The sequence below is a fragment of the Gopherus flavomarginatus genome, chromosome 2 (assembly GCF_025201925.1).
Source record: "Gopherus flavomarginatus isolate rGopFla2 chromosome 2, rGopFla2.mat.asm, whole genome shotgun sequence".
NCBI lineage: Eukaryota > Metazoa > Chordata > Testudines > Testudinidae > Gopherus > Gopherus flavomarginatus.
Genome location: NC_066618.1, coordinates 280,670,401 through 280,691,151, shown reverse-complemented (window position 1 = coordinate 280,691,151; position 20,751 = coordinate 280,670,401). Strand labels below are relative to the sequence as shown.

The 20,751-nt window shown below is 43.4% G+C and overlaps 1 protein-coding gene across 5 annotated transcripts in view; it reads right to left on the bottom strand.

Annotated features, from left to right (window-relative positions):
- Positions 1-20,751, bottom strand: part of NSMCE2 (NSE2 (MMS21) homolog, SMC5-SMC6 complex SUMO ligase) — a 279,238-nt gene that overhangs the window by 231,145 nt on the left and 27,342 nt on the right. For all 5 annotated transcript variants that reach the window (XM_050941333.1, XM_050941336.1, XM_050941334.1 and 2 more), the window contains exon 3: positions 15,631-15,737. In XM_050941333.1, the coding sequence (XP_050797290.1) occupies positions 15,631-15,737 (107 nt within the window). The remainder of the gene's footprint in view (positions 1-15,630; positions 15,738-20,751) is intronic.

The following is a 20,751-nucleotide window of genomic DNA, read 5'->3' as shown; positions in this document are numbered from 1 at the left end:
AACTTTATGGGTGTTGGTGAACAATGGCTTAGAAAAATGAAAAGATCAGTTCAGCTGTTGGCAATGTTTCTGATGCTGGTGAAAAATGACAAATAAGGGGGATGGTACAGCAGAGGCAACGGATCTGGATTATTTTTAGTTTACAATGACTGTATGCAAACTCTGAACACAAAACTTAGGTTCTGAAAAAAATCATCCCAAAACACACCTGTTGCTCACCTCATCTCTATTTTCTAGATATGTTTTGTGAAACAGTACCTTGGTAATCTTCCTCAGTCAAAAGATTTTCTCCATAGCACAGGCTGTGCTGACACAAATGACACACAAACATACCCAGAACAAAAGGTTAAAGCCCTCTGCAATATTTCATTTCCATAGAGATTTAAACATTGAATATATCATAAAACAAAGAAGTGATTCAGTACATATAACACTGATCCACTAGATGCATTAGTCATTCAATAAAAACAATGCACTGAGGATTTCAGAAAATACCCTACAGAAGGAAAATAAAAATAAATTTACTTAACTTAAGGGTTGGGGTAGAAAGCACATATGGTACCTTACTTCATAGTTCATCTTCGTTTTTCCAGCCATAAATCAGGATTACCAACATTTATTATTTAACATGCCCCAAGGATTTCCAAAAACATTACTTCTGTTGTCAGCAGCTCTTAAAACTAGTTTATTAAGGCTATAATCCTGCAATCAGTACCAATAGGACAGATCCCCTAATCTCACAGAGAACCCATATACATGGGCACAGAGTCCACATTAGTAGGTCCAGTTATAGGACCGGGGCTTAAAATGGTAGCACTGGCTGTAGTTTAAATGGCAGTAGAAACAGGGTTACCAATTTTCCAGTTGCAGAAAACTGAACACCCTTGCCCTGCCCTGCTCCTTCCCAAGGCCCCACCCCTACCCCATCCCTTCTCTAAGGCCCCACCACCCGATCATTCCATCCCCCATTCCTCCGTCACTCGCTCTCCCTCAGCCTCACTCATTTGCTCATTTTCACCAGGCTGGTCAGGGGTTTGGGGTGAGGGAGGAGATGAGGGCTCTGGCTAAGGGTGCTGGCTCTGGGTTGGAGCCAAAAATGAGCAGTCTGGAGTGTGGGAGGGGGCTCTGGGCTGAGGCAGGGGGATAGGGAGGGGGTATGGGCTCTGGGCTGGGGGGTGCAGGCTTTGGGGTAGGGCCACAAATGAGGAGTTCAGGGTGTGAGGGGGTCCCCACGATGAGGCAGGGAGTTGGGTCACAGGGAGTGGGTCAGAACTCCAGCTGGAGGTGTGGGCTCCGGTGTGGGGCCAGGGATGAGGAGTTTGGTGTGCAGGAGGGGGATCCGGACTGGAACCAAGGAGTTTGGAGTGCAAAAGGGGGTTCAGGATGTGGGCTGCACTTACAGCAGGCAGCTCCCAGAAGCGGCCAGCATGTCCCTTCGGCTCCTAAGCAGAGGCGCAGCCAGGCGCAGCTCTGCATGGTGCATACGGCCCGTCTGCAGGTGCTGCCCTCACAGCTTCCATTAGCCGCAATTCCCAGCCAATGCGAGCTGTGGGGCTGATGCTCGGGGTGAGGGCAGCGCACAGAGCCCTCCACCTAGGAGCAGCAGCACATGCCGTCCACTTCTGGAAGCTGTGCAGAGCTAGGGCAGGTAGGAAGCCTGCCTTAGCCCCGCTGCGCTGCCGACAGGACTCTTAATGGCCTGGTCAGCAGTGCTGACCAGAGCCACCAGATCCCTTTCTGACCAGGCATTCTGGTCAAAAACTGGATGCCTGGCGACCCTAAGTAGAAAGCAGCTGAGTGGAAGGTATTTTGCTTATTTTCTGAGGAGGAAATCTTCGTGTTAACACTAGTCAACAAGTCATATGCATTGTTTTTAAATATTATACATTCCCCTGGAGGAATTAACTTATGAGATGAGTGCATTTTGTAAAACTACATAAACAGAACAAAAAAGAGGCACAACTCATAGCTGTAAACACATTAAGATTCCAATATCAGGGCAACATATTCTGACAACTTGTGACCACTATAGTCAATGAGAATCCAAACACTATATATACCTCCATCACACAAATTTTCTCTAGGCTGAAACTTGGGATGCAAATACTTTGTGTAGATTTAAAAAAAAATACTTCAGTTATGTATAAATTATAACAGTGGAAAAGAGGAAGTTTACCCTTTTAGACATTTGGCACTCCTAAAATGCTCACGTACACTGGATTTCAAAAATGAAATGCATTATCCATGTTGCAGGGTGCGAGACGCTACTGCAATACATATAATAGAAGTAATAATCATAACAATTTTTCACTAGTGTCTTCTTTTGAAATGTGCCTGTTGACCAAGTGCTATAAACATTTCACTGCACCACGAATACTTTTGAAAATTATTTGTGTTTTTAAAATACACTTACTAAGTTCTTCCTATGTTTTATAACCTTCCACAAAATGTTTCTTTGAAAAATAATTAAAAAAAAATGAAAAAAAAAATCCAACAATCTTCTATGTTTAAACACTGTTATGATTCGGACATGAGCCTTAAATAAGAAACAAAGTTCAGCCATGGAAATTCAGAAAGCAAACATGACTGGAATAAGAAGAGGGTGTTGCAGTCTGTAACTTACAGAGATTTGCCTGTCAGATGGCTGCTCAAGTGCAGTATAAAAGTTAATGGAAACTAGGTCAAAAGAAAATTAAGGGGAAGGATGTGTCCTCTGATCTCCCAGCTGTTTAAAGCAAGGAAAGTCTATGGCGATTACTGCCCAGTGTTTTCCAGCTGATTTGCTTTAGTTTTGTGGACAGTAAAACAAGGTCTGAGAAAAAAGCCTTAAAAGACTAATTCCTGAAACTTAATTTTCATTCCCTGGCTGGTGAAACCACCCTCCATCTTACAATGACATTGGGTCCACATTAAATGAGTGTCACAGAAAGTTTGCTCAGTGTATGCGCAAAATCATAGTTGTTCTAACTGACAGTGCTATAAACTCTATCAAGTATCTAAAAACCATCTGTGTTTCTTCCTCCTGTTTCGTTATCACCAGTAATAAGGAACTTAAGTTGACCATGCAACTGATTCTGCTGGAGGCAGCTCACTCTTCCATAGCTTTGTTGTATCAGATATAAACTGCCCCCATTGGATTTCTGCTCGAGGAATTTATGGTGATGGTGTTAAACTTTAAGGCTCTTGTCCAACTTCCATTAAAGTCAGTAGAAATCTCTGTTCAGTTTGGGACTTGGGTACCTGAGGCCACATTTCACCCCATCTGCTGTGGCTGTGATCTACACAGGTGCTCAAGCTGGAGTTTCATTGTCTTAAAAAGTAGGGGGTTGCTGGCAAGATGTTTTCAAGGAGGCCCAGCCAAATCAGGAATTAACTTCCTCCCTCCATGCACTATAGCCCAGATTAGATATCCATCTGGACATATTACAAAGCCTCTCTTTATTCTTGAGCATTTAAAGAAGAGGTGAGTTGCAAGACAAGGTCCTGACCCCAATCTGGGTATTAGTGTGTTGACTCCAGCAACCATTTTTGCATGTCTTCTGGTGCATGGTTATTAGAATGGGATGTGTAGATTATTATTATGTAGATTTGAATTGTGCTTTGATATTACATTTTTTAAATTATGTAAGGGCACACAGAGCATACATCAAAATAAATAAATAGTTCACATCAGTGTTCTTACTATTAGATACGCCACAGTCTTCCATTATGTTAAGAGTTATGCCCCATTTTAAAATATTTTAGAATGTAGCCATAATTCCTAATGATTTATAAAAGTAGGTAGCCAATCAGTATGAAGTTTCACACATGATTAGTTTTTATGCTTTTTGAATTTTGTGTGTCCTTTTTGTTTGGTTTTTCCTTCATATATTTTTAACAGGAAGCCTTTGACTTTGGCTGAAATTTCTCCTTGGCCATCCTACTGGTCATTGTTGACTGATCTCTCTCAAAAACATTGTCCATTTACACAAAACTTGGTAGAGAGGCACACCTGAAGGAAAAGTGGTACAACAAGGCGTTGTTGATGTTAGATTTTGGAACATTTGTACTGTACTTGTATTCACTATACTTACAGACTTGATTGACGGGAGCTGGCCACACATAAGGCTGTAAGCCTGATTGTTGAAGAGGACCAAGTACACGCAAGTCTGACTGGTTGATGTGGCGACTGGGGGGTGGGGGGAGAGTGGGGTAAGTGCACACAAACATGACTGATTGGGTCAGGTCCATGGAAATCTGATTGACGGGGTAGGCAGATATAATACACTCTCCATAAGGACCTACAATTTACTGTCAGATTTTGTAAAGGGTCTTATAACAGGATTTGTGCCTCACTGTTGATGAGAAAAGAAGTCCCCATCCAATGACCACTTCTAAATAAGCATTAAAAATCTTAGGGAAATAATACACAAAATTTTTTGTTGTAAAGCAGTTAGGGCTGCCCCCGCCCCCGCCCCCACCCCCTTCTTGACTCAAATCCACAAAAATAGAACAGAAATATAAGCCACTCAATAGTATGTGCCCTCTACTCCAGGAGCGGGCAAACTTTTTCGCCTGAGGGCAGCATCGGGTTTCCAAAATTGTATGGAGGTCCAGTTAGGGGAGGTTGTGCCACCCCAAACAGCCAGGTGTGGCCCGGCCCCGCCCCCTATCCGACTCCTCCTGCTTCTCCTCCCCGATGCCCTCTCCCCCTCTAACCCCGGAATTCCTGCCCCATCCAACACCCCTTCTCCCTGTCCCCTGACCGCCCCCGTCACTCCATCCAAACCCCCTCTCCTTCCTGACTGCCCACCCGGGACCCCGTCCTCATTCAACCCCCCATTCCCAGCTCTCTGACCACCCTGACCCCTATCCATACTCCCGCCCCGTGACCACCACCCCGAATTCCCCTGCCCTCTATCCAACCCCCCCCCCAGCTCCCTGGCCCCTTACTGCGCTGCCTGGAGCGCTGGTGGCTGGCGGCATTACAGCCACGCCACCCAGCTGGAGCCAGCCACGCCACCGCGCAGCACAGAGCACCGAGTCAGGCCCCAGCTCTGCAGCTGCGCTGCCTCAGGAGCTTGCAGCCCGCTGTCCAGAACATTGTGCCAGCGGTGGAGTGAGCTGAGGCTGCAGGGGGGGGAAACAGTAGGGGAGGGCTGGGGGCAAGCCTCCCAGGGCAGGAGCTCAGGGGCCAGGCAGGAGGGTACCGTGGGCCAGATGTGGCCCATGGGCCATAGCTTGCACACCTCTGCTCTACTCCTTCACTCACACTCATACACTTACTATTATCACAACTACCATAGAACATGGACCATCCACCTTAACTCTGACCCCTAGAGATACTAATCTTCCATCACGCCTTTTAACCACCGTTCAGCACACAACACTTTATCAAAGCATTGGGACGACTTATCCAGGGTTATGATGGATTCTCCATCTGTGGCAGTTTTTAAATCAAGATTGGATGTGTTTCTAAAAGATCTGCTCTAGGAATTATTTTGGGGAAGTTCTATGGCTTCTGTTATGTAGGAGGTCAGACTAGATGATAATAATGGCCTTGGAATTTATGAATATATAAACTGCCCTCTCCAAGTGCAACCAGCTCCTATACCAGACATTCACAATTAGTTGTGCTGGGAAGAAAATAAGCAGGTAAAAACCAATGACAGAAAAAACATTCTATTGATGTAGGAAGCATCTACACTGTAGAGCTATAGCGGCACAAATGTAATGCTGTAGTTGTGCTACTATAATGTAGACATACCCTAAGACAATGCCATTTGTATCAAGTACACATGAAGCCAATCTGCCAACACTTAGTATCTGGTGTAAGGTTTATTACTAAAAGTACAATCAGTTGAACTACAATGATACTAAGCATAACATCTGTTATTCAATCTTGGCAGGATCAGACCCTGTTTTATAATCTGGGGCCCCAATTCAGTAAAATAATTACACACACTTTAAGTACATGCAATCCTGCTAACTTCACCGGGACGATCCATTAAGTTAGGCATATGTTTAAGTACCTTGCTGAATCAGACTCAAATTAAAAAACAGAACTATCAAGTCATCCTTAACAAGCCAAATTTGTTATAAATAGAATTATTTAAATAGGAAAAAACACAGTAAATCTACGTGGAGAGGATCGATTGAGAGTGTTCAAAGTAATGAATTAAACAAAGGGAAGAGTATGAGTAAAATGGAGGAACATACATTAGTGCTGAGGCTTTCAGAGCAAATTAAAGAGCTCCATAAAACAACTCTGCATATACTATACTGACAAAACCGAGGTGTTAAGTGACTGTAGTATACAGATTTAAAGGTGATTAAGGATACATTACATTAAGTCTCAAGAAAAATAAATACACCTTAAAGTATAACATATAACATATGTTACATGCTCATGACCGTTTAGCTCCAGGAATAGGTTGTTCACCAGAATAACTGGGAAGTGTATTTAAGAAGCATCTGTGAACAATAGCGCTAATCTCAGCTCTACTGTAATATAATCTTTCTGCCATCATTACTTTAATATAACAAACTTCATAGCAATAGCCACCAAAACAAAAACAAAAAAAGTGGAACCTAGTTAATTTTGCAATAGAATGTTGTTTAACTGTGCCTACCACAAAATATTACCAATCCTATTTTAAAAAAATAAGTAAACTGAAGAACAGAACATGTCTATCAAACTGGGTCATTCATTGTACTTCAGTGGAGTCATGCTGACTGAACTGAGCTCTGAGTTAATGTAAGAGCCCATCAATGTGGACCCATTTGATGGATCAGGGCCATCTACTATAAATTAAAACTTCTCATTGTACTTAAAAGACACCATTAAGTAGTTGCTGACACCAAGTACTTAGTGCTTCATTCTGCCATGTTAGTAAAAGAGGTTTCATTACAACACAAATTAAATTAGTTATTAATAATGTTTTGCTATTTCAATCTGAGCATGACTGCCAGAATAAAGAAAATGACAAGGAGGACAGTCTTGTTATTAAAGCCCTGGACTGGGACTCAGGAGCTCTCAGTTCCATTCCTGGCTCTGCCACAGACTTCCTGTGTTATCACAGGCAAGTCACTTAGATCTTCGATTCCTCTGGCCCAAATCATGCGCTTAATTTTAAGCACATGAGTAATCACAGTCAAATCAACGAAGTAACTTACAGGCTTAAAGTTAAGCACATGCTGAAATGCTATGGGGGATTGGGACAGAATGCTTGCCACTATGCAGAATGGAGCCCTTAATTATTTTGCCTCATATTCTCAAAGGTATTTAGCTCAATGAGAGTTAGGCACTTAAATACCTTTGAGAATCTGGGATTTTGTATCTCAGTTCTCCATCTGTAAAATGGAGATAATATTCCTTCCTTCCTTCCTCTCACCCTTTGCCTACCTAATCTATAAAGATTTTAAGAACTTCAGGACAGAGACTGTCTTTTACTATGTGCCTAGAACAATGAGGCCTCATTTTAACCTTATTACAAGTAACACATAATAATAATGGAGTATGACTATGTGGTTTAGGAGACTATATTAAAGAGTTCAAAATAATGTTTTCCTTGTTCAGCCATTGTTCTAAGCCATAAGAAAGTCTATAGGTCAAATTACTGACTTCTACCAGCAATAAATAAGACAGATTTTAAAATTCTTTATACTAGCAGAAAAAAAACCAAATAACTCCTAAGAATGACTGGATTAAAGACGGGTTTATAAAAACACACCCATCATGGTTTTTGGAAATATTTACACTAATTAAAACAATGTACTGCATATTTGGAGATAATCATATTAACCACCCACCCCCAAAACTGCTCCTAATAGGGAAAAACAAGACAAAAACAGAACTCACTAAGGGAAATTACTCAGGAAAAATGGCAGTGAACAGATATGCCTTAACTCAGGGTGTGTTCAATAAACGGGGGACTGAATTCCAGAATCAAGAGCCCAACTGCTGAGAATACCCTGGCTTCCCACCTCCAAAATTTAAATCCATATGAGAAAAACCACTAAGGGTATGTCTACACTACGAAACTGGGTCGAATTTATAGAAGTTGATTTTTAGGAAGTGATTTTATACAGTCGATTGTGTGTGTCCCCACTAAGCGCATTAAGTCAGCAGAGTGCGTGCACAGTACCGTGGCTAGCATCGACTTTTGGAGCACTGCACTGTGGTAGCTATTCCACAGTTCCCTCAGTCTCCGCTGCCCACTGGAACTCTGGATTGAACTCCCAATGCCTGATGGGGCAAAAACATTGTAGCAGATGGTTTTCGGTTCATGTCGTCAGTCGCCCCTCCCTCTGTGAAAGTAAAGGCAGACAATCGTTTTGTGCCTTTTTCCATGCAGACGCCACATTGCTTTCAGCAGATGGTGAAGTAGGGCTGCTAACCATTGTCATCCAAGCAACTCTGCTCTCCTGGTGCCATGAATCGACCTCGGAGGTCCTTTTGTCGTTCAGCATAAATATCTATTCTCATGGCATCCATTGTCTTCCACCACTTCCACTGCAACTCAGATTCATGGCATCAGTAGAGCAATCTCGCAGGTCCTCTCGTTGTTCCGTATAAATATCTAGTCTTGTGGCATCCGTCGTCATCCACCGCTTCCGCTGCAACTCTGCTCTCCTGCAGACGCCATACCACGGCAAGCATGGAGCCCACTCAGCTCGCCACTGCTGTTGTGAGCATTGTAAACACCTGCATTATCCTGCAGCATGTGCAGAATCAGAACGTGCAAAAGCAGGCGAGGAGGCGACGGCAGCGCGATCACGATAGCGATGAGGACATAGACACAGACTTCTCTCAAAGAACAAGCCCTGGCAATTTGGACATCCTGGTGGTTATGAGGGCAGGTTCATGCTGTGGAACACCGATTCTAGACCCGGGAAACAAGCACATACTGATGGGATCACATAGTGCTGCACGTCTGCAATGATTCCCAGTGGCTGCAAAACTTTCGCATGCATAAGGGCATTTTCATGGAACTTTGTGACTTGCTTTCCTCTGCCCTGAAGTGCAAGAATACCAAAATGAGAGCAGCCCTCACGGTTGAGAAGCGAGTTGCGATAGCCCTGTGGAAGTATGCAAATGCTAGACAACTACCGGTACGTCAGGAATCAATCTGGAGCAGGTAAATCTACTGTGGGAGCTGCTGAGATCCAAGTAGCCAACACAATCACTGAGTTGCTGCCATCAAGGGTAGTGACTGGGAAATGTGCAGGTCATAATGGTATTGGCTTCAGGATGATAAACAGTTCCTGGCTGTCAGGGAGAATGGTTTCTCTGCTTGCGTGCTGTGCACTATCCTCATCCTCCTCCACCTCATCTTTCTCGTCCCCAAAATCCTCATCCCTCAGACAAGCCTACCAAAGAGGCAAACGGCCGCTCCAAGTCAGAGCCCCAGACATGCCGCTTCTATGATGAGCTGCATGCACGGGGGGGCTCTACCACTACCTCACCGCTATCTGTGGACACCTGCAAGGAGGCAGTCTCATGCCACAGGGATGTGTGGCATGAGACTGCCTCCTTGCAGGTGTCCACAGACAGGGGTGAGGTAGCAGTAGAGCCCCCTTGAATTGCATGCAGTTCATCACAGAAGCGGCATGTCTGGGGCTCTGACTTGGAGCGGCCGTTTGCCTCTTTGGTAGGCTTGTCCGAGCTCCTTATTTTTCATGCACCACCGCTGCGGGTCCCTGCTGTAGCTTCTGTCCATCATGCCCTTGGGAGATTTTTTCAAATATTTGGAACGGAGTTCTGATAGCACAGATTCGTCTCCCCAAACAGAGATCAGATCCAGTACCTCCTGTTCGGTCCATGCTGGATTTCTTTTGCAATTCTGGGACTGCATGGTCACCTGTGCTGATGAGCTCTCCATGGTCATCTGTGTTGATCAGCTCACCATGCTGGTCAAACAGGAAATTAAATTCAGTAGCTCCCGTGGCTTTTCCTGTCTACTTGGCCAGTGCATCTGAGTTGAGAGTGCTGTCTAGAGCGGTCACAATGGAGCACTCTGGGACAGCTCCCGAGGGCCAGTACCATAGAATTGCATCCACACTACCCCAAATTCGACCTGGCGATGTCGATTTCAGCGCTAATCCCCTCATCGGGGAGGAGTACAGAAATCGATTTTAAGAGCCCTTTAAGTCAATAAAAATGGCTTCGTCGTGCAGACAGGTGCAGGGTTAAATCGATCTAACGCTGTTAAATTCAACCTAAACTTGCAGTGTAGACCAGGGCTAAGTCACTAAGATCCTTGTTCTTAAGATTATCTAGGAATCCAAAAGTAGCTGCAGAACCCAAAAGACTCCCAATTATAATCCTCAGTAATAAAATAAAATAATACCTCTATATAGCACTTTCTATTGGTAGGGCTCAAAGCATTTTATAAAGGAGGTAAGCATCATTATCCCCATTTTATAGATAGGGAAACTGAGGCACATAGCAATAAACTGACTCTCCCACAGTTACCCAAGCAGACCAATGGCAAAGCTGCAAATGGAATCCAGGTCTCCTGAGTCCCAGTCCAGCTCTCTATCCACTAGGACTCATTATTTTACAAAGTAACAAACAAGCAGATTTCTGAAATAGAGGGAGTAGATATGAGCTTCACCTTTTCTTCTGGAGGTTCTCCCAATGTATCAACATCACCTCCATCTTGTCTGGACCCAAAGCCCTGACATGACCAAGCACTGGGAAAGCAGAGATACTGTGCCTCTTGCTCTGATAAATTCCCTCTTACCTACGGTGCTGGTCCTGCAAACACTTAGGCACTTGCTTAAGTTTACAAATGCAAATAGCCCTACTGATGTCAAAGTACATAAAGACAAGTGCAGGAATAAGAATTTGCAGGATCTAGACCACTGGCTACGTCTACATATTCCACACCCTGAGCAACATAAGTTATACCGACATAAGCACTCGTGTGCACAGCGCTATGTCACTGGGAGAGCTTCTCCCACCGACATAGCTTCCACCACTCGTTGTGGTGGGTTTTTTATGCCGAAGAGAGAGCTCTCTCCCGTTGGCATAGAGCATCTTCACCAGATGTGCTTCAGAGGCACAGCTGTATCGGCACAGCTGCACCACTGTACATATAGATATACCCATAGTCTCTACAAAGGAGAGAGATTCTTTTCCTCACAGTAAGGCACTCAGAAACCATGTTGAGAATGTGTTATATGAACCTAGATAAATCCAGCAAGAACAATGCTCTTGTATTTCTTTAAACACAATGTTTGATAAATGCAGCTTCTATTGCATTGCATGAAACATGCCCTCCAACATATTACGAAAGTGAACCACATGGGTAGGAGCTAACTAATTCACATAAAATATGCCTGGCTATGTTACAAACATAACGGTAGCCTGTTTAGCACAAAATACACACACATAAAAGGGAAGTAAATATTAAAAATGTGTTGAAATGCCTCCTCAACCCAGCTTTTGTAGGGAAGTGAGCACACAACCTTAACACTGTAATCCAGTTAAGAACTCCAAAGTTAGTAAATGCAAGAATTAAGGTTGCCCATGCAACCTTAATTTGCCCCCTTTGTACACATATATTATGATACAGTCTCTTAATTACATGGTCACACGCTTTTTCTCCAAGGGGCCCCTGCCTCCTTCAGTACACTAAATGGACCTGCTCTGGGAATGAATCAGGGTGTGTAGTGAAGGAGTCTCTTTCACTGATTGTGTAGCTATTCAACATTTCTTTATTTTTCTTATTCACTGTATGGCCTCAGGGCTTAATTTACACTATCCAAACCCTGCAGTGAATAAAATACTATGAATTTCCTCTGGGCTTTTCTCTAGTGTTTTCATCAAACCATACGAGTGCTTCACAAACATTAATTAATTGATCCTCATGACACCCATATCAGATTATCCCTATTTTACAGTTGGGTAACTGAGGCACAAAGAGATTAAGAGCTAAACTGCCCACTAATTTTGGATGTCCAAATTGAGATACTTGTCTTATCAGAGAACTTCACATTTTTACTGCACTTCAAAAAACAAAAAAAACAAAAAAAACCCACATAGCTCCCGTTGACTTCAGTTACAGAACTTGTGCCAATCTGGATTTAGTTTGGGCACCCAGAAAAAGAGGAACACACAATTAGTGATCACCTGTGAAGAATCTGGTTTAAAGGCCTAGTTGCAAAGGCAGGACTAGAATCCAATTATCCAGCAGGGCATTCATCTGCCTTAACCATGACACCATCCTCTCCCTTCCTACAGTCTCATGCCTCAGTCACCACATGTATTCCCATGTCCGCAACTGATCCAACCTCCCAACCCCATTTCCAGCTCATGCCCCCTCCCCTTCTGCTCTGATAACTTTGGTGCAGCTCCTTTGCCCTCTACCTCCTCTTCTCCTGTCCAACCTCTTCCTTCTCTGTGCCTATGAGTCCTCAGCCACTCCACCTTTCTTCAGCTCCTATCCAACCCTCCTAGCTCCTGCCCACCACCCCGTCCAATTGCCTCATCCTCTACACATACATCTCTCCCCAGTCCTTCCCCCTCCCTCCACTCCTCCCCAGTCTCTGGCTCCTACAACCACCTGACTGACTGCCCCCCATAGAATATTAGGGTTGGAAGAGACCTCAGCCCCACCTTAGTATCTTCTTCCCACTGGTACAATAAATGCCCAGATTCTCTGCTGTGCAGCAGATGGTCTGAGGGGCAGAGCCATCAGGGAGCTGCTTATGGTTTCCTGATTCTCAGGGCAGATCTGCCTTGGTTGGAATAGTCTGGGGATTGCTCTAAATTACACCAACTGGACACAACCCCTAATGAACCATATGCCAAAAGAGCATAGATGAAGAGCAGAGTACTTCAGCCACTTCCCTGTCCTGCCTATAGCACTCCCCTATGACAGGGCTGAGAGGGGGTAAAGTGGTGTCACAGGAGCTAGGTACACTATCTCTCTGTCAGATAAAAACTCCTCAAGGCAGGAATTTCTCAATTGGCCAGTCCAGCTTGGTTCCCAGCCTCTTTGTTCCACTTAGGGAGCATAAAGGGGCCAGAACAGAAGAATCTGGCTTTTAACTTTATTTTAAGTGAAAACAAACGACATCACTGTTTAGGCTTCTTTTGCATGGAGAGTAACCTGGGCAGTGTTTACTTTACAGGAAACAGACTCTTGTTAAAAAAAGAGAAGTGGCACAAGGCAAGTCATTACACAGGTGAGCTAAATTCAGTGTCAGAGGGAATTTCCACGGACAAAGGATTTCCCACAGTCTCTGGTTGGAAACAGCACTGCATTTGCTCATTTCTTACTCAACAGGCTGCTGATTCAACCAGAAGAGGATGCGGCTAAGTTTCACCTTGTGTGTTGCTCCAACTGCAGATTAAGTCAACAAAGACTTGGCTTTTGGAAACCTATAACTATACTTCATACTACTTCCTTGTTATTTTCATTGTGAGCTTCTGTTGTCTTATACTGGTATGTAAGTGTAACATAAGGGTTACATAAGGTGAAATATCAGGAGTTTGAAATCCAGACAACTGCATCAGAAGAGATCCTGCCTGCAGGCAGAGGGCAAGCTCTCCCTATCCCATCAGCTTCAAGCTTTCATACTGCTTGATGGACACTCATTTTTAAGTGTGGTTCATAAGAAGAAAGCAGGGTATACAGAATACATCATGTGTTTGGAATCACTGTGCTCTTCATTTCCACACACACGTACACAGAACAACAACGGACACACACTTTGTAAGATCAGATTGATGAAAGGTGTTTTTTTTACCTTCAGGCTGAGTTATGTTAATAAATGAAAAATGGTAACCTCTGTCTGTACAAATTAATAGTCTGGTGCTTTGTCCATGGGAAAGAGTTGGACCCTCTGTTGGGCCTTTACCAAGACAGCAGGGAGCCTGGCCAGCAGAGCCTGATTTAACATGCGGGCAGCTACCTTAACTTTGGAAAGGATGAAAGAGAAAAAGCACCGGTGTCTCATTCACGTTAACTATAGATTTTAGGGGAAAGTGCCCCACTTTCTAAGGTAGATTGACAGCTGGCCATAGACGCCAGCAGGAGAGATGATGTATAGTTTGGAGGCCACCTGCATGCTTTGAAATTAGCCCAGTTGATGGGGGTGCAGAATAAGTAATAAATAGAAGAGTAGAACTGTAGAAGCTCCCATTTCCCATGAACAACTACAGAAAAAACACCTGCTGTCCTCCCCTGATCTCTTTGTTCTGCTGTGAGGCTGTAACCTATATTACACTTCTTCTACTAGATTGAAGACACCTGCTCAGGGTGACTTTTTTCCCCATGTGACTTTTTTTTAAAACACCTATCAAAGCTCTAGAGCTTCAATGCTTTAGAGAAGAGATGTGATATTTGGCAGGGAGAACGCTATGGTGGCAGGAATGTGTCTTTTGCTCTCTGTGAAAATCTGCCCACAACTGGCCAAGTTAGGAGCCCCTGAAAATCTCAGTTTGCATATGCTCAGTAGAGACTTAGCAGCTAAATTCACAGAAGACTCCCACTCTATACTGAGCATGGGACAGGGGCTGAGAGCAGGGCTTTCCCTGCAATTGCTTCTCCTGGCAGCTGGGGGCTGCTCTGAGGCCAGTCACAGGCAGTGAAAGCACGGACAGTCTCTCTTCTATGCTTTCAATGCTCCCCCTGCTGGTGGCAAGGCAGTTGATGAAAACAATCAGCTTGCCCGGAAGGCAGATAGGTTGAAGAGCTGAGCTGGGAGAGAGCTGATGGGGGAGTCTGAGATGAGGAACTGAACCGAGATAGGGGACTGGGCCTGGAACAAAGTGCTGACAGTCAGGAGTTGGGGACCAGGATGGGAAGCTGAGGGGGGTGAAATGGGGAGGGGAGATTAGGACACAGACTTGAAGGGGCAGGAAAAGAAGGGGACGTGTGCAAAAGGAGCTGTAACCACTACAGCACACTTGTCTCCAGAACCTGGAATAGAACTCGAGATTACAGTCTCAACATTCCTCTGCGGTCAGCAAATAGCTGTGAAAGCCCTGCAAAATGTGTGCCTCATCTCCCTCTAGTGTCTGGCTCCACAGATGACAACTTTCTACTGCTATTACTTTGTTAGCCCAAGTGGCAGAGGTCTGGGCTATAGATTGAAGGTTCTAATCTTGATGATGAATCCATATGAGAGTCAATATGGTTCAAGATCATGGAATTTCTGATTACCAGTTTACTTTTTTAAAAACAAAAATGCTATTTGCTCAGCCTCACATAGGAACTTTGTGATGGGGCAGGGACAGAATCCAGTTCCTAAAGGTGGCATTCAACGCCTGAACCAGGGGATCATCTTTTTTATTCTTCCGGTCTCCTGCTTTGTTCACTACACATCTTCCAACTTCTGCAGCAAATGATGTACATTTCCTATAAAACTATTAACTACACAACCCTGGTTCATTCCCAGAGTGCCTTCCATCCTCTACACTGAAGGAAAAAGTAGTATGTGATCATGTAATTAAACACTGTATCACAATGAATGTGCAGGGGGCTGAATTAAGGTTGCATGGGCAACCTTGATTCTGGCATTTCCTAACTTTGCAGATTTTGACTCTGAAGACTAAATGTTCTTTTAATGTAATTTTTGTAATTAAAAGTGTTTTAGAAAATCTCATCCATATTTGGCATGGCAATAATCATTTACCTGCTGTACCGTAGCTTCAACTGCTTGCATATAATGGTTTAGCTCTCTGTCCATTGCAGCATATTCTAGCATCACACTCTCCATACTGTTAACCTCCTCTACATCATCTGCAAAGCAAAGTACATAGGTATTCATCACTCCTCCATGCAAATGGGAACATGACAGGATAAGAGTTAGTTAAATTCATCTGCAATCATTTTAAAACATAAATTATTAAAATACAGTGAACATTTCATTACTTAAATCCCAATTAATTTAAATTCTGTTATCTGAAAGGTAGATATAGCCTCCCAAAGTTGAATTACAGGCTTAAGGGGTGAAACCTTCATAGTTTATAAACTCCAGGCGAAAACGTTTCTACTGCACAATTTTAAAAGTCTGTACTCTTTCCAATGTATGGAGGTCAATTTATCCAAACTCTCAATTATTGGATGTCTTTCTAAAACATGCTCTGGGTTAATCATAAATTGTTGGAGCACTAATGAAGTAGGGCCAAGGATAGAATCCAAATGAAAGCTAGGGCATGTGTTATTCACAAGATTAGACCAGATGACATTATAATGGTTCTTTCTGAACTTAAAAATCTATGACGGAATGTGAATGTCATGTCCTTCTGATATGAAATTGAGTTTGAACTGTAAGTCAGTGGAGCAAGTGTTTAATGTACTCTGCACGATACTATGTTGTGGCAATCATTATTACAAAGGTTTTGTGCTAAAGGTATTTAATTTTGTTACTTTCATCTGGTGATTCAATGCTTTTCTTTTTTTACAGTTGATTAGTGCTTGACCTTTGTTACCTAACAAGGAACATACATTATTATCTTTAAAATATGGAAAGTACTTCCTATGTTGTGAATGAAAATACAGTAACAATATTTCACTATTTGTATTGTACAGCAGGTGTTTTTCATGTTCCTCAAATTTCAGTTATATTTTTTTACCTATTTTGCAATCATAAGCCCTTTTACATTTCTTGGGTAACTTCAATAAACAACTTACTCAGAGACAGACACTTCCTGGGTTTCATGAGAGTGTGAGAGAGAGTGTGTAATTTCAGTTACCAACATCTAGTTATTAGGCAATCAGGATATTTTCTGCAGAAGTTGCATTTTATGACTCATCGGACTGCCTGAGAAATATTTAATAGAATCCCTGTCTCATTGTAGTGGAGTTCAAAGCTATAATTAGTCCCCTTTCTTTCCCCTCTCCCCCAAAATAAACATTAGTATTGTAAAATCCAGACGGAGTCAGCATTTTATAACACAGGAAATAATGGAAGACTTAGCCATATGGGTGAATCAAACAGTGCTTTAATCCAGTTAGTAGTCATTGCCTACTCAACTGTCGTGAATACAGAACAGGTGTTCAGCAAGACATTGCTATTTTTACTCCCCTCTGCATCACTCCTAACGCTTTCTTCCACCTTCAGTTATGTCTCTGCTTTTCCATCCTAAACTCGCTTATTCTTTATTCGGACATTACCTTTCAGAGAGAGACACTTGTCATATACAGTACAAAAGTGTGTATAGTTTCCTCCAGTTGTGCAATTTTTTTTTTCAGCTGCGCCCTCACTTATCCCATGACAACACTGCAAGAGGAATACAGCCCCTAGTGACCCTGGGACTCAATTATTGTAACTTCTTCCTTGCAGTGCTTCTACATCGCTAGCAGATTGTGCAGAATGCAGAAAAACGTTGCCTAACTGGTTTGAGCAATCAGGTCATCCTGTGGCTGCCCTGAATTGGCAGCCTGTGAAGCAGAGGATTGGCCACAAAAGTCAGACCCTCAGCTGGCATAAGTCACCATAGTCCCACTGACTCCAATGGCGCTACATCAATTCACACTAGATGCGGGCCTGTAGGATTTCCAAAAGCCCTCACTATATTAGAGACCTCTCTTGTTCTGACAGATATTTGCTTTCTGACATCACCCATTTTCTAGTAATTCAATCATCACGTCTTGTGTTGCAGGTAATCATACCTTTGTACTGGTGGCTGTGAGAGGTTCATCTTCCTTCTCTGTCATCCATCCCAGGCCCACCTTCTCTCCCTTTCCAAACAGTGCTGAATGAATATTTTCCAGAGTGTTGCTTTCTTAAAACCATACACAATCTCATGTAATGGCGTGCTGGTTCCTGGGCACATGCCCATGTCCTAACATCCTGCTTCTAGGCTCTGACCAGCAGCTGAGTCAGGTGACCAGGGATCATGTGCCAGCAGCCCAGAGGTGGCACTTTCTAATAAAAAAGAGCCTGAGCAGACAAAGGGGGGAAGCTCAGAGTCAGGAGAAAGACCTGGGAGGTGGCTGTCCATGCCAGCCAGGCGGAATATACCTATAATAGTAGAAGCCTCCCCTGAGAAAGGCTTTAGGAAGGAGATGGGTTTAGGCAGGAACTGTCAAACCTAAGGGGAAGGGTTGGCAGATTAGTGCCGGAGTTGATGTTCAACTATTATGATTTGTCAATAAGCAAGACCCCAGGACAAGAATGTTTCTTGAACCATGTGAGTCTACATACATTTAACAGGGAGACAAGGTGGTGTAAGCAGACCATGCCCATACCCCCGTATGTAACACCTTTCCCTTCCCTTATTTATCTCTCTTTTTCGTTATATCTATAGTTTTATGAGGGTGTCTTGATTGATAAGGTTGAGTGAAACTATATGTATAACATGTAGTAGTTTGCCTTAAAGCTGCTGAGCCCCCCAGCCATCTATGTGAAAGATTGAGTTTAGCTATGGAGTACCATCACATATCGTACTATGTAGCCATTTTTCTCTAGATAATTCTCTTGTATGAGAAAATCCTCCTTATTTCCACTCCAGCACGTCATGCAGTCTTGAGGCTGGTAGAAATGCCTCCATGTAATACATGAAGCTGAGACTAAATTCTGGTTTTTGAGATACTGAATTGTCATGTTGACTTTCAATGATAATTTTGTTAGGTCTGCAGCAGCTAAAACCATTATCCCAACTCAACCCCTCCTTGCCCCTGGTTGATGGTGGGAAGGCTGGAAACCTCCACGAGGAATACACTTATGGAGTCCCTCACCTATCATTCCCATGAGTGCGGAGGCAGGATTTGTTCAGTCCCACACAACAGACCCTGAGGCAGGTCTCCAGGGATGAATTAGAGGTCCATTGGAGCAGTACTACTAGGGATTCCTCATGGATGCTTCTGGGTCCTTGGGTGAGATGGGAGCAGAGGGATTGTGGGATGGCTGGGATAGTAAGGCTCTATAGAAAAGATAATACAACCCCAGGTTAAATGATAATACAGGTCCCCAGCTCTCCCAGTCTTCATCTACTCTATGTGAATCCTGGACTGAGAGGGTGACCTGCACAGAGTCTGGAAGAGAAGATCAGCAGTGCCACAGAAACAGCTGAGCCATCTTTCATACCGAATTGAGGTCCTTTGTAGAGTGTATTTCTTTCATGAGCAAATCTAGCTAGGATGATCTGGATCATTGACTTTGACAAGGAAGTTACACTTAACGTTTTTATTCAACTTTTCGGTGTGCCAGGGAAAATGCCTTCCTATGGGGAGGCTAATAGAATTTGGTAAACTGTCTCTGCTGTTTACTAGTACAGTACTAGAGTGCAAAGCTCTGCAGAGAACAAGCATACAGCACTGTATTTGACCTCCCAGCTCTTACCAGCAGAAACTGAAAGTTTTGCTCAAAGTTCAGCAATAGGGGCCTTCTCCTATGTGAAACAGTGGATTCAGCCAGCCAGAAGGAAAAGTGAAAAGACATTTTTACATAAAGTCAGGAAAAAAATTAAAACATGACAAAAAGCATTTGTATTTTTGGCTACTATAGCAGTGCTGTTCTCCTTAAAGACATCTACACTTGATACATATCAGTCTTTCATTAAATACATTAATAAGTAGTGCAGACAGCCCCAGCGTTCCTGCTACTTTCTTCTGTCTAACCACCATTTTTCCCATGCCCATCTGATAGCAGCGATGCCAGTGTTTTTCCCTCCTACTAGGAGGCAGATGAACTGCCTCCTACAAGGCTGACACAAATGATGTTTCATGAATCACAGGAAAGATCTGTGTAGCAAGTAACTGTCACCCTCCTCCCATGGCCCAAATGAATCATATCAACAACATACAGAAACTTCACTGGCCTAAATATTCTGAAACTTTGAAAGGGAAGAGGAGGACATTGTTAAACGTAGCAGCAGAGCCATGTCAATTTTGCACAGAACATTCCCTGAACTGAAAACTTAAACTAACTGTACCTACTATAATGAGGCTTTAGCTGATTTTTATATTATAATACTTGAAAGTTGCCCTAAAAATAAAACACTGAGCACAAAGAGGTGGAACCCAGCTGAAGGAAGAAGGATATTAACTTTAACTACCTCTTGCCTACAGTCCTCTGATCCCAAGGGTTCCACCCACCCATTGGCTTGCTTCTAGTCTCAAATGATGCTAACAGCTGTCTTTCTGCTGCTGTTCTTTCATGCACGTGTGGCTGCAGATGTTTCAGGATAAATGCCAATATGTATCACACATCCAAGATTACAGCCTGCCCTTGACGAATTTATTGCAGGCACAAAAATACTCTAGATGGAATGAACTACAGCTCCATGAAGCCCATCTATTTTATGGCAACCACACCTGCAGTGGAGTCCCCAGTATGTCTTTGGATAGCCTATTTCCACAAACTGATGACTAAGAGGAAAAATCCTTTGGTCTTTTTGTTCCCTCAAGGGGAAGGGAATGGTCAAGGAGATTTCAGGGCGTCACTCCCATTTCACCCTGTTTCCATTGTTTGACTTTCAGTTTTTTTAAAAAATAACTCTTACTCCCAGATCTTGTACTGCAGAAAGTGCCTTTCCCTCCCATGAAAAGGACTAAAGGAAACTCACTGTCTATTACTAGTAGTTCAGCTGGAAGCAAAGGTTCATACTAGGGACCATTTCTGCCATTCCTGCTAGGATCCCTCTTCCCAAACCCTAAATGCTAGGTCAGCTACCTCCATAGCATTCAAACCTTCCACTCCAGAAGCAAATGGCCAAGCATGCGGCCCAGTTCTGCAACTGCAGGATCAGTGCCTTTCTGGTATCTCACCCAAATGTCTCCTAATCTGACTTTTAATTCATAACCACAG